Source organism: Struthio camelus, chromosome 21 (assembly GCF_040807025.1).
Source record: "Struthio camelus isolate bStrCam1 chromosome 21, bStrCam1.hap1, whole genome shotgun sequence".
Taxonomy (NCBI): Eukaryota; Metazoa; Chordata; class Aves; order Struthioniformes; family Struthionidae; genus Struthio; species Struthio camelus.
The window spans coordinates 3,837,749-3,860,178 of NC_090962.1; the positions used below are offsets into that span (position 1 = coordinate 3,837,749).

General features: G+C 44.9%; 2 protein-coding genes across 17 annotated transcripts in view; both read right to left on the bottom strand.

The window, feature by feature from the left end:
• Positions 1 to 520: 520 nt before the first annotated feature.
• Positions 521 to 9,447, bottom strand: LOC104141912 (lysophosphatidic acid receptor 6-like). 10 transcript variants are annotated; one of them, XM_009671522.2, is made up of 5 exons: positions 9,262 to 9,447; positions 8,437 to 8,562; positions 7,246 to 7,376; positions 2,077 to 3,367; positions 521 to 1,213 (listed from the first exon to the last, which is right to left on the bottom strand). In XM_009671522.2, exon 4 carries the CDS (start codon positions 3,160 to 3,162, stop codon positions 2,095 to 2,097), a length of 1,068 nt encoding a protein of 355 aa, XP_009669817.2. In that variant the 5' UTR covers positions 3,163 to 3,367; positions 7,246 to 7,376; positions 8,437 to 8,562; positions 9,262 to 9,447; the 3' UTR covers positions 521 to 1,213; positions 2,077 to 2,094. The 10 variants fall into 10 exon arrangements, with proteins under 10 accessions (XP_009669817.2, XP_009669814.2, XP_009669816.2 ...); XM_009671519.2 differs by having other exon boundaries at positions 2,085 to 3,367; positions 8,437 to 9,447; XM_009671521.2 differs by having other exon boundaries at positions 2,081 to 3,367; positions 8,437 to 9,447.
• A 145-nt stretch (positions 9,448 to 9,592) lies between these two features.
• Positions 9,593 to 22,430, bottom strand: part of PUSL1 (pseudouridine synthase like 1) — a 37,437-nt gene continuing 24,599 nt past the window's right edge. For 5 of the 7 annotated variants that reach the window (XM_009671529.2, XM_009671525.2, XM_068916391.1 and 2 more), the window contains 3 exons: positions 15,466 to 15,520; positions 11,222 to 11,384; positions 9,593 to 9,740 (listed from right to left, as the gene is read on the bottom strand). In XM_009671529.2, coding sequence (XP_009669824.1) covers positions 9,709 to 9,740; positions 11,222 to 11,384; positions 15,466 to 15,520 — 250 coding nt within the window. In that variant the 3' untranslated portion in view covers positions 9,593 to 9,708. Of the gene's footprint in view, positions 9,741 to 11,221; positions 11,385 to 15,465; positions 15,521 to 21,883; positions 21,949 to 22,430 lie in introns of all 7 variants that reach the window. The other 2 variants (XR_011135853.1, XM_009671526.2) reach the window with 2 other exon arrangements.

Genomic DNA, 22,430 nt, shown 5'->3' on the forward strand with positions numbered 1-22,430 from the left:
TACAAATGCTCAAAGTACAAAGATTTTCTAAGGTCTTACCCAAGCCCAGCTAAGCAGAGGAACACAGGAATCATCATTAACACTATTTTAAGAGGTTAAGTAGCTTTTCTCACGGACATTTAAAAAATACCTCCAAGCTAAGCACAAGATACAGAGACAGAGAGGACCCACTCCAGTTCTGTTGTTACATACGGAATATGCCAGTCAATGACTGTACCATCCTCAGTAACAGAAGTCCATTTAATACATGATTCGAATTGCACATAGGATAAACCTGATTTGCATGAGTTTATTGCTAAGAAATTTAATACTGCACACAAAAGCCATTATTACAAAGCTCTAGCTGTATTATAGTAATTTCAGATCTAGTCTTGCTTTGCTTGCTGCATGTATAGTTCAGGCTGCTAGGATGGTTGTTAACTGATCAATACAGCCGCCCAAATTGAAGTCCCTTGCTTCCCATCTTACTGCATTTTTCTTTTCCCCTAACCAAGACACCCCCCCCCCCAACATACCCCTATTACCATGCTCCTTATTTTCCAAATCTCTTATCTCCTATTCTTAACCAGAGAGTAGACTGTGGCATCAGCTGCTGTCAAACCATTGCCTGAATAGGGGCAGAAGCTGCAGTGTCCATCTTTGTGCAAAAAGTTACCACGTGCTGGAGACCCGTTATCACTTCCTTATGTCCCCACGCCTTCCTGCCACAATAATCCCACTCCCTACCTCCTGTAGATCCATGTCATTTCTTGTTCCAGATCCGACAGCACAGCATAAAATGGGCACCCTGGTGACCTGCTGCAGAGTGCCAGGTCAAAGTGTGGTGTCTAGTCTGTTTTGCACATTGAATTAGAATATTGATTTAGCATTGCCACCATTAGACACATCTTGTTCCCCTTTACACAAGGCACATGACTTCCCTTCTATTCTTATCCTTTCAGCAGTCTTGTATGCCAGGAGGCCAATTGCATATACGTGCATTTCATCCGTTTGTGAGTGGCGTGGGATGGAGCAGAGCAGGGAGTCCATGTATCTATTACCAAAATCATGTCCTCTAGGTAAACCATGGCTTTTAAGCAGGTTCTTCAGCTAGGCCAGTGGCTTTCTGGTAGCTCTGATAACCCACAAATGATAAAAATCTTTCCACGGTCATGATGGAATAGTCTTGTTTCACAGGGTGAAAAAACGCAACAGTTCTCTGAAGCTGGGTGTTCTGTTAATACAAGAGAAGGGATGAAAGACGTTAGCTATTTTTAGTGATATAACACAATCACTTAAAAAGGGCTTGACACACGAACCAGACGGCACAGTGTAAGAAGTTCAGCCAGCTCCCACTGTAACTTTCCTCAATGAGCGAGCAGCCAGTACTTGTTTATGCAGGTCCTGCAGGAACTCAGGTTGAGGGGGAACAGCTTTTATACATACATGGGGGTAAATGACTGAGAAATACCTGAATCTATTCCTTATCTTTTGAAACTGAATTATTAAGTGCCCAGCCTGAATCTGTAGGCATATGATGCTAGAAAGCCTGTACTCACATAACTCCTCAGGAAGTCAATCAATTGATTAACAAGAAGGGATGACATGCCCTTATTTGGCTGTGGAATGAAGTCAGAAAGCAGTTTGAGAACCCAGCTGGCTACAGTGTGCCTCCAGGGAGAAAACACAGGATCCCTCCAAAAAAGGAAAAAGCCAAGCAGGAATGCCTTCATTGACTCAGCTTCTAGTGTTATAGTCAATTAGGAGGCTGGTTTCTTTCAAATAAACCTGGTTTCCAGGAGGGAGCCCTAGGTTCTCCTACCAACCCCAAAAGTAAACAAAAGGAGGTTAAAACACAACTGTACGTACACAGGCCTCCCCCCCCCCCCCCCCATGTTGTCATAACGGGCTAGTATCTAGGGCTACAGGAAAGTGCAGCTCCCCCAAGTACAGTCTTAGCTGGCTAATAATAATATATAGCTGTTAGGCACTTCCTTAGCATGTTCCCTTAATATAACCACTGTATCAAACAAACAGTGGTAGGTGTCAAAGGTCTGATTTCAAAGCAACAGTTGGAAAGATGAATATTGTACGTACTTACTTACTTTAAGTAGGTCAGTTGATCCCATCTCCATGGTTTTTATTTCCATGTCGCCGTTCTAGCTTATAAACATAAGTGCAAGAGTAGTCCCCAAATTTCTGGTCACAGATCGTGTACACGCCTTTAGACCTGAATCGGAGCTTGAAGTTGAAGTGCCATTGTTTACTGGAAGAGGTGAAGTAGTACAAGAGTGGGTTGAAGCAACAGTTGAAACTGACCAGAGCTAAGGTGACCCTTCGCATTTTGTAGATCAAGTTGCTTAATGGCGCATTCTGGATGACCTGAAGCCTCATTAAGAAGTGGAGCAAGTGAGTGAGATGATATGGGAGAAAGCAGAAGATACAAATGAACAGGATGATGTAGATAGTGCGCAGGGCTTTCCTCTTGCGAATGCTGCGTTTGATCTGGGAGATCCGCTTGGCAATGAGAGGGTAGCTGATCAGAATGATGGAAAAAGGGATCACAAAACCGAAAACTAAGGCCACGATGTTGTAAGATGCCATGCGATAAGTCCATATACTGGTAGTGAAGTTCTCAAAACATGCTGTTTTGCTCCCTACACCATTGTTGTGGAGGGGACCTCCAAGGATGAGTAGAACCATGACACTGACAGCTACCATCCAGAGGATTGTGACCACCACCACATAATGAGTGACTTTGATCTGGATATACGTGAAGGGGTGCAACACTGCAATGTAACGATCGACACAAATGCAGGTGAAAAAGGCAATGCTCAGATAGATGTTGATATAGTACAAAGTCCCAGTTATCCTGCAAGCCATGTCACCAAAGATCCAATTGTTCAGATTCAGGTGGTAATGAATTTTAAAAGGCAACACACAAACAAACAAGGTGTCTACCAGGGCCAGGTTAATCATGTATACATACGAATGAGAGATGTGCTTTACTTTGCAGGACAAGAGGTACAGAGCTAAGACATTTTCTATTAGTCCCAGCACAAAGACAAGGCTGTAGATGACAGTAAAGAGGGGATACTGGAAGTCTGCTTCCAAGCTGAATTCTGAACTGGCATTGGCAACTGTCTCATTGGACACTTCCTCAGGCCAGAAAATATCTGCCATTTCTCTTGCAGGAGGACTGTAGGGATAGCCAACATGGGATAAGTGCCTTGAGCTGCCTTTACCTCATGAGGTCCTTGAGTTCTGGGATTTACTTCATCTCTCAAGTGGTTAACAGCTAAAGCTATGCAAATCTCCAATGTTAAGTCTGATGAAATCTGTGGTTCAAACTTCTGTGCTTGGTAAAGGCAGATGGAGAGCAGGGTGGCTGAAAGGAAGAATGAATCATTTAAAACATATCCACATTTGACGCTTACACAGCAGCAGCCCGGTTATTTACTGGCATTATTTAACAACCAGGACAAGATGACAATATTAAATTAACAAAAATAGCAAAAATAGAGGGCACAGAAACATTTGCCTTTTGCCAAAAATATATGTAAAATGTTACAGCTCTGGCTAAGGACAAGCCAGCAACAGCCAGTAGCACTGGACAACTCCAGCAGTGAGACACAGAACATGACCACTGCAGGTTCTGCAATTCATTTCTCTCCTTCCTAGGCACTACCAGTGCTCCTGTGTCATTTCTGAGCAATATTTGTTATTAACCCTTTCCTTCTTAAAAACTTCCAGTGATAGATTTCACAGTCTTCCCAAGAAAAAGGGAATCAGTAGTGGCATAAAAGCAGGACTAATTTTTCTGTTACTCCAGTATGACAGTTAACCCAGTCTAGCTGGCTGAACTGCTCTAACCTTGCTGCTGCAGTTTTATAAATAACATGTGGGAAATTATCCTGTTACAATTAAGAAATAGCATTTAAAGCACAAAACTGAAACAGATAGTTGGCATCAAGACCAAGCTGTTAATCAAGTCAGCACAACCTCTACTCCCATTTAGGAGGAGTCCAGGCTGAATTGTCAATACTCTAGATATCAACAGCTGTAACAAAACAGTAATTTGAAAGAATCTGGCACTTTGGAGAAGATGCGCCAGGTCTCTTACAGCAAACGTTCATTTGCAAGGGAGGATGCGATATAGGGTTAAAGTTTTGGGTGACCCTAAGACCTGACAGCAAGCACGCAGAGAACGTGAGAGAATAAGTTTCCCCATCCTTCCCAGTGAGCGAGTCCAGCAAAGATGATTAAGGGACCGGAGCATCTCTCCTATGAAGAAAGGCAGAGAGAGCTGGGTCTGTTCCCCTGGAGAAGAGAAGACTGGGGGGGGGGGGGGGGGGGAAATCTGATCAATATGTATAAGTAACTGAAGGGAGGGTGGCAAGAGGATGGGGTCAGATTCTTCTCCGTGGTGCCCAGCGACAGGACAAGGGGCAACAGGCACAAACTGAAACACTGGAAGCTCCGTCTGAACATGAGGAAAACCTTCTTTGCTGTGAGGGTGACTGAGCACTGGCACAGGTTGCCCAGAGAGGTTGTGGAGTCTCCCCATTCTTGGAGACATTCAAAAGCTGTCTGGATGCAATCCTGTGCAATGTGCTCTAGGTGACCCTGCCTGAGCAGGGGGGGTTGGCCGAGATGATCTCTAGCGGTCCCTTCCGGCCTCAACCATTCTGCGATTCTGGGTCAAGCTGTTGTGTCGATTTACAGCACCCTAAAACTACTTTGCACCAAACCCAAGGACAGGTGCTTTGCAGAGGGAAACATCACCCATCTCACTCAATTAAAAAGGGAGCCTCAAGGACTAGTTTATGAGGAAAGGAAGCACTACAGAAGCAGGACACCTTTTACCTAGGTCACCCACATCACGTAAGCAATAAACCGCACTCTAGCGCTCTATGCCTCTCCTCATCAACGACAAAAGAAATCTAGAGAACTAATCCAAACATAGACACCGAAATAGAAGCCCTACATAGAGTGGAAAAATTAGTCCCACCCGCAATATAGATGAAGCGCCTGAAGTTGAAAGCAGAAATTCTGCTATTCAAAGCAGAAAAAAAATAAAGGTTAGCTATAGGTACTTTCCAACGGAAGCTCTGAAATCACACTTCCTCCTCCTCCTGGTAGTTGTTTATCTAGCTGTAGTTAAAAGCACTCGAGATTATAAATGGATGATTAGAGAGGAAAAATGGTTTCACTTTAGGTAGGCAAACTTAGGTAAGCTAATGGCAAAAAAGATATGTTCACATGCATATATGCAGGAAAATTAAATTAGATGTGCTAAGCCACAACTTCAGAAAGCACAGAACTTGAAACAACCTTTATCTCAGTACTTTTCCAGAGTAAGAGCCACCAAACATGTATCTTTTTTAGGTTGAAAGAATAGCGTTTCAGCTGGGGAAAGATACAGCAGAGGCTTGCAAAATCACCAGTAGGGCTGGACGGACAAAGGGGACTGATTAGCCAGTGTTTCCCGCAAGACAAGCACAGTAAGTAGACACAGACGTTATCAGATAGCAGCTCCTCAACAAGCAAAAGGACTTGTTCCAAATAGCACATAGTTACATTGTGGAGGTATGTGTCCCAAGATTTTGCAGAAGCTAGAGACAAGAGTTTCTATATGCTTACGCTAACTCTGATTCACGTGGGATTGGCGTGGTCAGTCCGCTAAAAGTCAGCCTAAAGGTAATTCCACTCATATCCCATGTGATATGGTTGCAAGGCTTTTGCCAGGCAAGGCACAGGAGCTGCTTGCACGATGCAAGCAGCGCTATTACTAATACTATTACTTACAGCGTCTGTAGTCTGACAGAGCTGCCCAGTTCCCTCCCCCTCTGAAGGAGGATCCCAAATTAGGTCTTGCATGCTTAGAACGAGCAGCGGGCCACTCTGATACCTCACTTACAGAAAAGTAATGGTTGAAGCTTGTCACAGAGATACTTGTACTCACCAGCAGTTAACTGTACCTAGATGTACCCCATCAAGTAACATGAACACATTTAAGCTTAACTACAGCCTTAGTAATAGTAAAGGGGGGGGGGGGGAAATCAGTGACAAAGTATTTCAGAAGTAGGTCTCCTGCCCATTTCCAGACAGTTAAATTAGCACTGCAGGACCCCAGCATTGATCTGTTTTAAAACTGATCTGTTTTAAAACAGATGTTTTAAAATATTTTAAACATTGATCTGTTATTTAAAATATTGATCTGTTTCAAAATATTTTTAGTCGCCATGAGAGAGGTAATAAAAGTGACACAGTTTAGGATTAAACATGAATTTTCCAAGCATATAATCCATTTCATCTCTAACAATGTACCTTATCTACCACTTAAAAACAAGGAGTCCTACCAGATTCCAAATCCAGAATTGCTTCCCCAGGGTTGCTATTTTTTTCCCCCCCCGACTGTTTTACTTCTTGTATTTTTTCCTGACAACCAAAAAGCACCAAACCTCTGCTCCTGTATGAAGTTACTTCATTTACAAAAATACAGAAAGGCACACGTCCCTTATTTTACAGTTTCCACTGGATTTTGTGTTCAGTGAACTAGCAGAAATGTGTTTATATAAAACCAGCTTTTTGTCTTTGACCTCTGGGTCAAGCATGAGGTTTTTCTGGTTTTGGTTTTAAAGCATCACCATCAAACAATCAGAAAGACAGACCTCTCTATGTATTTTAAAGTCCAAATTGCATCAAGAAAAGAATTAGTAATACAACAGTGTAAAAGAAAAAAAATGTTAAGTACCCCTTGATGATAGAAAACATTCAAGCTGAACTGAAAAACTAATGCAGACTAGGAGTTTGTACAGAACTTCTCCACTGATGGTACGTTTAAGTAAAGGGTGTGTTATCTTAACATCATAATATGTCTGCTGGATTATTTTTAACTCTTTTTCTGGGATTTAAAACAAACAGACCCACCAACCAACACTACTTAGTGCTAAATGCAGAGTTTGCCAGTGACCACCAGTTCTAGACTGCTGTGTAGATAGATGTATCTGGGTTGCTCATTTATTGGATTTGAGAATAAGCCCGTAAACATGATAGGCTTTGGGTGTTATCGGAAGTCAGGAAACATTCACAAAAAACTCAAGAGCAGATACTTCTGTACAGCATCTATGAAAAAAACCCTCCAGTATCTGAGCCTGCACTAGGAGATAGCTTGATCAGCATCTGAACAACATTGCTCGCTATTTCGTTCAGCTTTTTGTGTTGTAAAGGCTCATAATAAATTTAGATAGAAAGTTAACTTACCGCATCTCAGGTGATCTCTCATGTGAAAGCTGCAAACGAGTACACTAGCCTCTCCAAAAACATCACAAACATGAGGTTATGGCTAAGCTCTTCTGCACAGAAACTGTCTTGCAAGACACACTGCCACATTGCTTTACAGAGAGAAACCACAGGAAGCGAAGATGAAAAGCCAGCACTTGGATCCAAGACAGAGCAGTTGCCCCTGCTACTGAAGCGTTCCTCTTGTGGCACTGAGGTGACAGTACAGCATGCAGCCAGCCCTCATGCATGCTTCAGTTTTCCCCATGCACCCACTGTAACAGGGTGGCACAATGCTCCCACCCAAAGGCACCCTTGATTACCTCCAGCCTGCCCTGCTCTCCAGTCCCAGCAGTCTGCAGTGCAAGGCCTGCCTCTCCTGAACCAGGTACTAGCACTTCAGTCTGACTGAGAGACTTTGAAATGGGCCAGTAGCTGTACTCACACTTCCCCTCAAAGAGAGGAAGAGCAAGAGTTAGCAAGCTATCATTCCCTTTCAGACAAACCACTGTCTGAAAAAACATATGGGCACATTAGGTTTGGAATCCAGATGGAGAAGCCCTGTTGCTTGTGCTGCACAGCTCTGCAGCATGTAACTATTGTGAAACATCCCTACCTCTGGGTACTTATATCAAGGCCTTACCAGAAAAACACTAACAGGTTCCACCTAAGCCACACAACAGCTTCAGCTCTCCTTTTCTGTGGTAGAGACCTGGGACTCCTCCAAAATTGTCATAATCTTTGGAAATTAATCCTTGAAGAAATAAAGCAGGTAGGAGTCAGCCCGCTCTATAGGAAGGGAGAGAGTAAGCAGAAGCGTCTTGCCTTTCCTTCATAGGCTGTCAAAAGGCAAACCTTCGGCAAATCTGCTGCCTGTAATGGAGTGGGGAGGAGATACATCCCTTCCTCACCAGAGGATACCTAGAAATGGACTGTCCTGTCCTGTATCAGGAGGAATCACTAACTCAGACCCACTGCCAAAGGCAAGGGTGCCTTAACAGAGATCAGAAAGAGCTGCGGTCTTCCACCCTGACCTCGCTTTGTGCTCTCCATCATGCAAGCGGAGAGTGGACACTACACAATCTTTCAGCAGGCTATTAAGATTCTTCCATTATTTATCTGAATGGGATAGTCTGTATCCAAACTGCCATATAACAAAGAACATCCTCTTACCAGCTCAAAGAGGGGCTGTCTGCTGACAAATTGTTTGGCTTTTTCTGTAATTCTGCTCCTCCTCTCATGGACAAAGGGGAAATTGATAATGGTGGTACCAGGCATCTCAACTGCACGTTGCTTCTGCTGTGGGAGAGCTGGACAATCAATAGTGTTTCAAGCAAGCATTGTTTCTTCTGGGAAAGGCAGAAGTCAAAATTTGCACCCTCTTTCCTGTAACCTGGCATTCTCAGAGTAATTTTACAACCAAAACAGACAGATTCTGGCGTCATTCATGAGAAAAAACACAAATTATCCAATGCTTATTTTGTCACTTGGACAAACAGGCAAAACTTGAGGTCAAAGAGTAGTTTAAAAAAAAAAAAAAAAGAAATCCTCTCTGCTCCTTGCTATGCACTATGATTCACACACCCTTCGATCACTGATGGACTCTACTATGCTCTACAGTACTACCAGCTACGGAAGAGCAAAATGAGGCAACAAGCAAATCAGAGCCCAGCAACAGCCTGGCAGCCGCCTTCTGGCTCCGCTGCTAAGAGTGCTTCATTTCATCATTGGGCTGACTCATTCATATAGCTGTTGCTGTGCTATTAGCCCAGCCTGGGATTATTAACACTGGGTAGAGAGCCCTGTTCCTGCAAAAGAGAAAATAGGGTTTAAGTGAAATCAAAGGAACTTTGTTCCACAACATGCCATGTCCTATCAGCAAGACTACTTTTTACTCAGGGACAGAGTAGTGTTTGAGCTGCTACAGTTTGGGGATAGAGTGACTGTTGATAAGGAGAGGAAATAGCAAGTTCTTTTAAGGCTGTTTCTCTAACTCACCGCATTAAATAGCCACAGTTGTCCCTTCTGCTCTGCTGCATAAAGACAGGGTTACAGAGGAAAGAGGCAGAAAGAAAAGACTATGTTTTCTCTCATTCTAAGTTGGTATCCACTCGTCCACCTCTGCGAATAAAACAACACAACACAACAACAACGAACCCCACTGCTTTCTATTCCTGTTTGAGTGATGGTCCTGCACCAGAATATATATAGGGGAGAAAAAAAAAAAGCCACACTACAACGCAGACTTCCGAAAGCAGCATCAAGTTGTTTTTCCTTTCCCCTTAGCAGTCTCAGAGGGCAAAAACAAACGATGGGAGGATGCCCACAGTCACTGTGAATGATGTTTATTGAGACAAGACCATATATTGTGCAAAGAGCACTCTGCAAGCTTCCATCACACATCCACCACAGTCCTTTCAGGCCTGGCTGCGTCTCACAGAGCTGCTATTCTCCTGCTGTCATCGTTTTCTCCAAGTCTGAGAGAGAAAAGGGAAAACATTGATTTAGGGAAAAGAATGGCACCAAGACCACCTGAAAGCACTTAAGATCTGTGGTCTTCATTTCCTGCCTGTACTGCCTCCCAGTAGGGACTGGCACAGACAGCTCCAGACAGCACTATTAGGAGAAACACTATTGGAGAGGGCTAAAAATGGCAAGCAGCAGATGCCCCTTTAAGGCCCAGCCAAGCACCCTGCAGCAAAAGGAGTTTGAATGCAATACTCTTTGCGTCTTCCTTTTGCTTTCTGCCCTCGCTAAGCCCCAGTGTGTATACTGCTGCTGCAGGAGAGAGCATGCTCCAAGTCTACCCTTAGCTCTGTGATCAGCCTGCGAAAGGGGAAAAAGCGGTGGGAAGTCCCTTGTACCCACGTTTCATGGGCACTGGATTAGTGAGAGGCTAAAGAAGAAAAAGAGATGTCTGCAGTGATGAGTAGGGAGAGGAAGTGATTTCAGGAAGAATTACTACAAAGACAAAGCGGACAGGAAGTGGACTACTGAAACCTGATTACATCCCACCTTCAACATTGCAGGAGAAATGCAATGTAGCCCCGTGCTAGGTATGGCATTCAGTTCTCTTAAACAAAAAGGACTGTGTTTCTATTGCTAAAGGAGATGTTAGTGTTAAGAAAGCCCCAAAATAATTTGAGGTCTCCATCTCTCTCTTTTGCAGATTATTGCTAGTCTCATCAGCAGCAAGTGAGCATGTTTATTGCTATGATTTTTTATTTTTTCTCTTTAATGAGACCCTAACACAGATGCTGTGTTTGATTTACAACCAAGGCTGCCTTTGTCCCATCAAGACGGCATTTCCCACATTTTGTCTGCATTAAGTTTCCTGCAACGCTGAATACCTGCTACCCCTAGCAGGGATATCAAACTGCTATTACATTCATTTATGATGATATGCCAATTTTTCCATTTTTTTAAAAGCTAACAAACTTAGTTTAGCAGCATCTGATATAAACTGTTTAAAACAGCCACCACATAAGCAAAGGGATGACCAGGTCTCTGTCCTCTGGCATGTGCAACCCTGTCACGTGGGTATAAAAACCAAGGGAGAGGTCAGTGAACAGAAACCAACCGGGAGACACCCAGATAGCACAGAAGATTTAGTCTTGCCACGTGGCCAGGGACGGAACAAGGCTTTATGATTTGAATTTAAAACATGTTTCACTTGAGATCTCAAAGTCAATGTCAACATGACTTCTCTTTTACCGCCCGAAAGTAAAAGGAGGAAATCTACCAGGAAATAAATATACAATTATTCCATAGTGAACAGCTGTTAAGCACCTCTAGGGTTGGGGGCTCTCGCTACAACGTGGGTGTCAATAGACAAAGCTGAGAGTGACAGGTCAGAGAGCCCAAAAGGAAAGATCATGGACGTTAACGCTCCCTTCGTTATTAGATCTGACTCTCACAGAAGAAGAGTTACCGTCTGCACTCCCTTGCATTCACCTACCTGCTTCGTTATATTCTACAGATTTTAGAAAGAGTCCAGATGGTGGAGCCATAGCATGAGGTGGAAAAGCCCGTGAGTCTTTTATCTCCAGTAACTCCTTTATATGACGAGGTGTTAACTTCCCCTGGCCAACTGCAACCAGAGCCCCAACCATTCTTCGGACCTGCAAAGAGAGATAACAGAACTTAGCAGCTGCCCCTGTAAAACTTAACAGGAGGAGAAATTCTGCCCAGAGTCCTGCACTTCTTTACATCAGCAGTACCTTGTTCTTTGTAATAGCCCACAGTTACTACTCAGGATGAGTCAAGCTCCAACTGAGTTCAGTGGCTGTCACTTGGAAAAGAATGACATCACCATGATTTCTTAATATGGGCCTAGGGAGTCCAATATGTTCTGCTGCTGGAGACAGATATATTAAACCAACAGTTCTCAGCCTAATTACCAGGCTGATCGTTCCCAGTGCCATGTACCTTGCTCCCAGTCCAGCTAGATATTAAGAGGCAGGGATTTTCACAACATAAAGAATGCTTTGGCCCTTGCTTTAGATGCCACTGACGTATCCCAACTTGTGGCACAGACCTACCCATCAGAGTTCAAGCCAGTCCAGGCTGCCCACATATGCTTTGGCATCACATATCTCCAGGGAGCATTTGCAGCGCTCACTTTATGTCTTCAAAAAGATCCTGTTCCCTTAGCCTCCCTAACATGCCCCAGCACACACAGTCACTCACACTCTGCAGAGGAAATGGGTTCTTCACAGTTTGAGCAGGGGTTGCGGGGGCTGTCTAGGTTCTGTCCTGATCAGGGTGATACAACAACACAGAGCAGTTGAGCTGGTCTGCAGCACGCACTGAAACAGCACCTTCTTGTGACCAAAGTCAGTGGTAGGGGAGGGAAAGCAACAGGCAAAATTATCCTGCTACTTTTGTGTCTTCCTTCCCTGCAACTAGAGAGACTAGTAAGAGTGAGATGAGGACCTGCATGCAGTGATCTCTAGCTACCCAGCACCGCCTTGAAGCAAGGCTCGTTCTCAGAACACGTGGGAAGAAAGCTCAGCAGAGTTGGTTTCTGTTTTAGAAAGAACAGCAGCACCCACACATCCCTCTATGGCAGGAAGCTCAATATGTCTGCCTGGAGAGCTGGACTCACACGCTCTCATTACATAAGCAACACTATTTCAGGTGGGGGACAGTGTGGGGGCTTTTTTCTCTCTCAGAAAGCCAGGAAAGTAAGCGAGACAGTCCAGGAGACAACACCCCCCCCAAGTCAGAAAACAGATTTCAAACATCATCTCTGCTTGTCACATCTTCCCTTCCCCTACACTCAGCAGCCAAAGGAAAGCTAGGCCTTGTCCCAGTGCCACTAAAGCAAATGGGCTTGTACAGACAGTCCTCTCACGAGAAACGGCTCTCTGAGGGGAAAGAAACAGCACAAACCAAGGAACTCCAACTAGCCTGATGATGCCCAGCTAGGCGAGAGCTGAATTCCCTCCCAGAAGCTGCCAGCATTTTGCTTGGGCTTGTCTGTACTCATTTTGGTAGGAGAGCTCACAGAGCCTAAGGGAACATGCCACAGATTCACTGAGCCTGAGGCTGATTTGACAGAGCAGCCACACTGAAACTCAGTGTGGCATTTGTTTGGGCTGATCCCAAGCCACTACACTTTCACTGTCTTCTAGTTACATTGCTCTGCCCCCACTGGACAAACCCTTCCCCCAATCTCATATTTTCACAGAATGGCCAAGGTTGGAAGGGACCTCTGGAGATCATCTAGGCCAAACCCCCCCTGCTCAGGAAGGGTCACCTAGAGCACATTGCACAGGATCGCGTCCAGGTGGGCTTTGAATGTCTCCAGGGAAAGAGACTCCACAACCTCTCTGGGCAACCTGTGCCAGCGCTCAGTCACCCTCACAGCAAAGAGGTTTCTCCTCATGTTCAGATGGAGCTTCCAGTGTTTCAGTTTGTGCCTGTTGCCCCTTGTCCTGTCGCTGGGCACCACGGAGAAGAGTCTGGCCCCATCCTCTTGATACCCTCCCTTCAGCTACTTGTACACACTGATCAGATCCCCCCCCCTCAGTCTTGTCTTCTCCAAGCTAAATAGGCCCAGCTCTCTCTGCCTTTCTTCATAGGAGAGATGCTCCAGGCCCCTCATCATCTTCGTAGCCCTCCGCTGGACTCTCTCCAGTAGTGCCATGTCTCTCTTGTACTGGGGAGCCCAGAACTGGACACAGTACTCCAGATGCGGCCTCACCAGGGCTGAGTAGAGGGGGAGAATCACCTCCCTCGACCTGCTGGCAACACTATATTTTACAAGCAACAGCAATACTAGGACTAAGTGAAGAAAACTGGTCAAGCAGACGCTGTCCTATCTGATTCATCTCCTTGTGCTGCTGTGAGAACACCTCCCTACCTGTGCAGGTGTGATCAGTCATGCCTGCATAGGAGGCTGGTGGTTAACATTTGGCCTAAACATACATTTATTCTATTTATGCCTTTTCAAGGAAAAAACAAAACAAAACAAAACACAACACAGAGGCAGCATGCAAAGCCCTCCACAGACTTGAATGCAGTGCTGTAAGGAAGCATTGGTCCACGTCTCCGAACCATTAACACTTACAAACAAATAAGTCAAGGTCCAATAAGCAACCCGTCAGGTTTAGCACTGTTAAAACAGAAAGGTCTAACAAGAGGAGATTAATTTATCTGAAGATGAGCACTGTCTCTCCCTGTCTGCTCTGATCCTAAACTGTGCTATGGAGTGTCAAAAGCCTGCCTTTAAGCAATTTTGATGGCACAAAGAACCACCACAGATCCTTGACATACGGCGTTTGATCTATCCCTCACTAGAGGTCATTGCATGCTGTGACTTTGATGAATGCTTTGATGTCTCCACACTTAGAACTTGCCAGCGTAAAGGCAGACCAATGGCAGGGATCTGAAATCTACATGCCACGTGCTTGCTGTCTCCCCCATGCTTCATGTTACTCAGAGAAAATATATACATACAATTTCTGGGGCTGTTCAAGCCTTTTCTCTTATAAAATTCATCCAGATGGCAATACTTAACATAGCTGCTATATGAGGTGAGATCAAAGGTCCATCTAGTCTAATATCTTCTCTCTGACAGAGGGCAGAAGCAGATGCTTAGTTAGAAGAGCGTACGTTGTTCAGCAGCCTGTTCCTGCCCTCACTATTGCCTGCCAGTTTGAGGTAACGCAGCTGCTACAAACAAGTTTTGCAGAGTGCATTAGCCAGAGTTGAGCATTACTGTGTAACTGTTTCTCTCTGCACAATGTCATGAAGTAGCATTTCCTGTCTAAATACATAAGTGGGTTACCAGCATTTTCTCCTTGTCAAAAGGACATCTGATAGAACAAATCCCTGCTATATATCAAGCCCTTCTCAAGCACATTGCCATTCTTCCCTTGCTCATATCCAGGCACCCACTGTCAGAGAGCTTACAGAGCATTACTTGGCACAGGATAAGAACAAATTTGGTTTGTCAAAACATAATAAAAAATAGCTGCTTGCTGTTCCCACAAAACATCCCCTCTCTCCTCCAAAAAAACAACAAGTCCTCTCTTGCCTACTCTCCAGAGTGTGACCATGGCCAGGACAGGCAGACTGAGAACAGCATACTCTTTCCTAATGAGGTGAGCTATTAAGTTGTGGACATTGATGTCTTCCTGAGGACAGCAGCAAAAACCCCGCTGGAGTTATTTCAAAGCAAACAGAGTGGAGCCTAGGCAGTATGACAGAGGGAAGGATCCTGCACTTGTGCCTGCATAGCGGAATCTGGCCTTCCCATCTCTCCTTTGTGCAGCACTAAGAATTACTTCACGCTCTGAAGCCAGAAAATAAAATTCCAGGCAGTCTTCACTGGGCCCAGTGCCATTCAGCGGAGCAAGAATGTACGTCTCCTGTTTTTTTCCACTCAAGATTGCAAGGACAAGGTAAGAAAACTCACAGAAAACAAAGTTTTCCATCCTCCCACCAGATTCTGTGTCTAAAATGAATGACTGAAGTCATGAACTTAAGAGAGTCTGGTTCTACCGGGCCAAACAGAATAAGGAACCTGACCCCTCTCATACTGGGTCTCTCTGAAGTGTCATACAGCTACGACACCAGCTCTGCAACAGAGATGGCATTACAAGGGATGCAACATTGCTTAACTGACCAATACTTATATGTGATGTTTTGGTCCTTGAAAACAAAGCATGTGCCAAATACAGCGCTAGACACTACCTGTCGGTACAGAAATGATCTGCTCTTGAACTCCAGCTCCCAAAACTCCAGTCCCCTAAAGAAAGAAACAAAAAATTGTTTAAAATCACATCTCAAATGGCTCTCCCACCTGCAAGAGGAGTATAAATCACAGATGAACTGCAAGTGAGTAGAACGAATAAGAAGTTGTGATCTTCCATGTTTGGTCTGAAGTGCTCTCAGTAATCTGTGAAACTGACTGGGGACAGCTTCCTCTGATTGCAGGATTCAACAGCAAAACTAAGCTGAACTTGCAAACAGCCAGCAATTTGGCAAATGTAGCCATGCAGAACACCTCTCCAACCCAATGCTGCTGTCACCTTCACTGGGGACAACCAGCAGGCTGACAACTTCATGGTCAGTTACAGCTAAACTGACAAATTGCATAGCTCCATAAGGCACAACTAACACTAACAAAAAGTAAAGGAGATACAGAAAACTTTTGTCAGAGAAAGGGCAGAGTAAGTGTATGGAAAAAACACGCTTGCTATTCCTAAGATGAACGGGGTCATCTGAAGGCCACATTCAACACATATTGCACAAAACCAGAGGCAGTTATTTACTTTCTCCTGCCTGCTTGTTTCCTGCTGGAAACACAGGAATCAGCCACTACAAGCACTGCAAGCAAAGGTGCCTACTAGGGGCAGGAGGCTGTATCCCCCAAGGCAGGGAAGATGACAGCATGGTCTGTGCCCATATGCCCCAAAACTGTATTGCCTAACAACTGTGCACACGATTGAGGCCTGTCTTCGCTCAAGGGTAGGGTGACAAGGCAACTGGCGGTGACAAGGCTGTAATGCTGTGGCAGGACAGAAGAATCTGTAGGTGAGGACAGAAGACATTAGTCCAGCTGTTTGGATGGGCTGGATGGTCCAGAAAAAACGCTGCTCCGAGTGGGAAGAGAGAAGCTTTGACAGAAGCATGACAACAGCTTCAAGCTCCTGGGTGCTCTACTATTCAGTCTGGACAGAAATAACATTTTCTTCTCCCTAGGCAGCACCCACATTTCAAAAAGGGAAAAAATTAACAACTTTCTTAAAAAGGAAATTTAACAATAATATGGCCTCTGTGCCACCACTGAGCAGCACCAAAGCATCAGTCTTCCCCTGAATCTCCCCATGACCTAAAAAATAATCACTTTAACTAACAGTGAGTTGAAACAAAAGAGTTATTTGTAAGACCATGCCCAGGAGAGAAAATGAGAACAAGGAGGAACAATTCAGCTCCAAGTCTTCTTATGCCTTCAGATGAAGAAGAAAGAATTGGAAGGCACAGGCTCCATGTCAATACTTTCCAAAAGGGTTCTGGGACATTCGCCCAGCCTGCCAGCTGGAAGTTAAAATACCAGATGGACCTTCAGGCTGTTGCAAAACACTGTCCCATAGCTAGAACCTCTACCAGGGGTTTGTGGTTTGAAAAGGGTGGAAGGTACTTGCTGAGTTGCAAGCTACCTTGAGTTACCAACTGTCTCAAAGCCAACTACCGGCTCTTTCGGAGGTGCCAACTGCACAGAGAACACACTCAAATGGTCTTTTTCCTGGACAGCACTGAAGAGCTCCAAATACTGCTTCTGTTTAGGCAGAGAATGCATACGTGCACAGGGAGAGGATAAGGTCAAGATGCTTACAGATTGCCTGTCTGACAAACCAAGGAGGCAGCTCTCAGGAGGAGGTATAAAACGTAGGCTTCCTTACAAGACATAAAGCAGCCCTTAATTGATCATTATTATTTAACTGTTGAGGCTGCAGTGCCTTGCGCACAGTTTTACTCTACACAACTGTAAGCAAGAAGGAGTGGAACAGAAACACATACGGTGGCTCAGAATCCCATCGCAAAGCCAAGTCAACTCTCAGAGGCTTAAGGCTGGTTTCTGTTTTTAAGTGAGAGCTTGCTGGATCTGACTTTTGATTCTGTCCAGGACTTGGTTTTGTTTAGGTGGCAAACAGCAAACTGGGGTGGCAGCTGCACACACATCTTTGTGTTCTGCTGCTCTCTGTGAGACTATGATGGAATGAACTGAGAAGGGAAGAGATGAAGGCACATAGAAGAATGAAAGGCAAAGAGCCTGCTGGTGATTAACTGATAAATCTGTCCTCCTGTCTCAAAGTACTCACAAGATGACAAATTCCAACCTGAAAAGTGATTTCTCCTCCCCTTCCAATGAACTCCTTGCTACCAGACACTCTTCAGAACAAAAGTTGGCAGGATTCCAGGAAAGAGCAAGTCCTAGTGTGGTCAACAGAGCAACCAGAGTAGCGAATGTTTAAAAACCTTATACCAAAGTGACCCTCCAGAATAGTTATTGCGATTCTGCAACCCAAAGCAATAGGATCCAGTTTTTGCATGGAAAGAAGAAAAAGCTACCTGGAACACTGCTCCAGCCCACAGACTCCCAAATTGCCACTTCCCTGCGCTACTGTATTCTGCAGCCTTCACCAATACCGCAAGGCTCTGTCCAACCTAGATGCATACGTTACCATTCTGCCAGCGGTACAGAACAGGCTACCATCCACCTTGTCAAACCCCGAGCCCAGACACCTGGCTGCATTCAGACTTCAGAGGTGGTTCCTACCTATCAAAATACCTGAGACCCAGCTTCCTACTCAAGCGAGCTCTTCAGAGACTCTCAGCATAGCATCTAACCCAAGAGATGCATTTATCTCATGTCAAGCTGAACCAAATGCTTTGCCACTAATAGTATCTCTGCCATCCCATAAATCATTCTGGATGTGTCTTACCATATCTGGCTCTGATGCAGGCTTTTCACTTATCACATTCACAAATGTCATTTAAAAACACCTTAATTTCACCACTTGCACATCTTAATGCAAAGAAGAGTACCCTACCATACTAGTCACAGTATTTTCCAGTATCATGTTAGCAAAGACTACGGTCCTGAACACAGGTTAGGTCAGTGACCACAAGGAACTGGATCAATGATATTAGCTTTAGTGCTGACTCTTCAACAAGAGAGCTTTTCTCCTGGTTGTTCAGCAAGTCTTTCAATTAACAGACCAGCAATGGAAATCGGAAAATGCTGTACGTTTTTGTTACCATTCAGCCTTTTTTACTTCTGTAATGCTCAGCACTGTGATGCTGAAATTCATATCCCTGTGCAAAAGAGACCGAGAACATGCATTCAACTTCTCACAGTTCCCTCTTCCCACCAAAAGGCACTTTGTCATAACTTTCTTTCCATGTCTGCACAAGAAACTTGCACATTTCCCTCATGAGACTAGGAGGTAACACCACACGTTTTAGACAAATGGTACCTCTGACAAGAGCCATGCCACTGCCTTCTGGTATCTTCACATTAGCAGGTGACTGTGTACACACGAGTAACGTCCAGACCTCATTTGAGCAGAGAAAAACGGAAGCACGGAGTTTTCACTGCACAAACATCTTGTTCAAAGGAGGGAATTCTGAACATCCGTGTAAGAACCTGAGTTTTGCTACGTGGACTTATTAATGGCAAAAGACAATCAATCAAGGAGCACAAACCAGGCAGAACTATTGCTATCTGCTGATTTGTTGTAAAATTAATTAGACCAATACCCTTGCCATGTGCATCAACGGCATCCTCTACGGAGAGAGCACCGAAGCATAGGAAGCATGCAGCCTCAGTATGAGCTCCCCTCCATCACGCAGATCTGATAGCTAATATCTGCAGACACATAGATGGCTGTGAGCAAGGGAAAAGTTCCCAGAATTTGTAATTGAAGCCAGTGAGGGGGAACAGGCATAGGAACAGGGGTAGGGGAAGGATCTTAGCAGGCATATTACATTACAGGGTCCATGGTGAGGAATGACAAGGATTTGTGTTTGGCTCGGACAAGGCCAACACAGAAGGAATTCAAAACCATCCAGATTAAGCTGGAGCTGTAGGGAGACGGGGGAAGTAGAAGGACGCAGAACAGGGCAGACAAAACCAACCTCTTCTCTTTTAACCAATCTGCAGCAACATTCATTATCTTTGGATCAGGGATGCTCACAAAGAGCCTGCCTAGAGTTCTGTTGTGAGCTACAGATCAGATCTGCCTCATTTTCCACCACTCTTTCTGCTCTGTCTCCCCTCCTAACGTTGTTCATAGTGGGCTTCATTTCTTCAAATGAACACAGTTTGCCTAATTCGCTAAACTTCACCTGCTTGATCAGAACTTCAGGGCATGCAGGTACTGCATGTTTTGCTAATCCCACTGCCAAAACAGGACACTTTGCAAAGCTCCTAGCAATCATTTTTCTCCTGAGCCTCTCTCAAAACTACAGCGCAGACTTTCGGTTTGCAACATCATTACAGATCTGGAAGAGCAACGGGGCAAAGACTAGCATGGCCCATAAGAACAAATGCAAATAGGGTGAAAGGCAGGAGGGCTGTTGAAAGATTCCGGCTGCGAGTTGGGCAAAGGCATCGTCAAGGCTGTAACTGTCTCCCACAAGTTCAACACGGACACCACCTCTGACACTGGGTCCTTGGTTAGAACAGGATTGGGTCTTGCTACTAGGCCACCACTGCAGCAACACCTGCATGACAGAATAAGCTCTCCATTCCAACAGCAGGGAGAAATTAGCCAGTGCCACTATAATATGGCACTTTGTACGGCAGCAGCAGGTCACTAGTGTCACTGCAGCTGGCCTTGAAAATAAATTCCAGGACAAACTGCCACCGTCTTCTGCACACTATCAGCACACAAAACTGACTCCAAGCACCCCATGCTTTCCCTCGCCTAGTCAGGAAGAACTGCCCTTTATTCAAAGCACAGGTAGATTGCAGGGATGGATAATGTGACCTTTCAAACCACACCCCTATTACCTTCTTCAACTTTACTGAGCTTCTGCCAGCTCCCCAGTCAGCCCTGATATTCCAGTGGCACCTTTATCCAGCTTTGCTGCTCCTAACTGTAAGACCCAGGATTGGGTCTGTGCTTGAAGGCTTTGTATTTTACTGAGCCCTGAATTGTATTCAGGGACACAAAGTCAAGGGCATCTAGATGGCTCTCAACAACACTAATCATAGCCCAAGCTAAAGCTAAATCCTCACTTCCAAACCCTCAATCTTGGGGAAAACCTGGATGGGAACAACTCGGTCTGCATTCCTTGCTTATACCTCAGGAGCCCAAATCCATACAGGCAGGCAAGATACACACGTAACTTAAGGAAACCAGCTGCCCTGCAAAGACTCTGGAACGTGAACCACTCAAAAGCCCGTTCTGGATAGCAATTCTGCAGGCAGCTGTATGCCATGCACAAGGTTATGCTGGTCTGCCTGGTTTTCCTGAACTAGAAACTCCCAGCATTCTGCAGGGCAACATGCTGTGTGAACCTGCATCAGAGTAACTGCTGTGACTAACAAAGCTGCTGTTATTTTCTCAATTCCTTCCTCCCAGCTGGCTGACCATCTGCATCAGTTCCATTGTCATGCTGGCTGTATATAGTGATGGGAGAGTGCTGCAGGCAGATCCCTGGGATTAGCCATCTTTTCCCCCAATTCCATGTGAATTAAGGGCCTTATATTCCTTTCTGATTAGCTGCTCTCAATTTGCAGAGATGAGTTCTGCTTCCACCTGCAAGAGAGTAAGTCAGCATATCTGATCAGACCCAGTGGTGCTAAATGCTCCTATGAGTTCTGCTTCCACCTGCAAGAGAGTAAGTCAGCATATCTGATCAGACCCAGTGGTGCTAAATGCTCCTCTGCACGAAACTCTGTACTCCCAGCAGGAAACAGTGCCACTTTATAGGAAAACAACTTCTGACAGAAGGATGCCCCTATCTAATGGCTGTTGCATGACTACAAACTGAATTCCCCCATCCCCACCTCACTGTAGTGACTAAGCAATCTACAGCATGAGTCAGGGAATCCAATGAAAAAAATCCCAGCGACAGTACTTAATGAGAGCAGAGAAACAAGTTACCTCCAAACCTTCCTGGCGTGAATTCAGACACTACCTTCCTCCAGTGTAATCTCTTACGGTATGTGAGCTAAAAACTGAAGCCCTCAATTAACCCAAAACAGTACCATGAGCTTGCAAACACCGGATGGCTCATTTGCCACTCAGGGGCAAACATTTTCTAGGGTGAAACAATGCCTGCCTGTTTCATGTGCAGTACCTAGTTTTATGGGTTTTGATATTCCCATTGCCTTATGCTTATGTAAGTAATCACTCACAAAAAGGCAACACAAAACAAGGCGCAATTGAGCGGTCTACTGAGGTATTGCTGACTTGAAGAATGCTGACTGATCCCTCCTGGAAAAGGCCTGAACAAAAGCTAAACTACCATTTCATTTGGAGCTGGCTTGGGAGAATCGCATGGTCCCTGCAGGCTTGGCAGAACAAATTCCACCACTCAGCTGTGCCTACTGTGACATCCACGTGTGACTGGGAAGGCTGGGAGAAGCACTGACCTGCTGGAGAGAAACCAGCTGCAGCATCAGAACACAGGCAATGGCAGACAAGGAGGCAGGCCAGGCTAGGAGGGAGCAAAGGGAGAAGAGGATGAACATTTGGGATGTCACTATACAAAAAGACATTCCTTTCCCTCACCAAATCTGGCTGTTCATACAGACATGGTCTTCTAGAAAGATTTATGGTGGTTACCAGTACTCCTTACAAGGACTCTCCCGAGGCTAACTATTCCAACATATCACTTACATTTCCATACTTTGCTAAATCTCTAGAAGTTGCTTTCTAAACGTTTTGCATCTTTGCTGAAGTCCCAGAACCAGCTCTAGAACTAAAACTCAGTGCAATCCCATTCTTCAGAGCAGTCCTGCAGGGAAGAACCTATATGCACATTTCCTTCCTACAAATAAAAAATGTGATATGTGCATTAGATATATAAAAATACACATATATACACAAACCCACATACATTTCACACATCAGATACACCAACAGAGCAAAAAAAAAAAAAAAGGTTTTCACTTCAGACCCTGCCCCCTGAAAACTTCC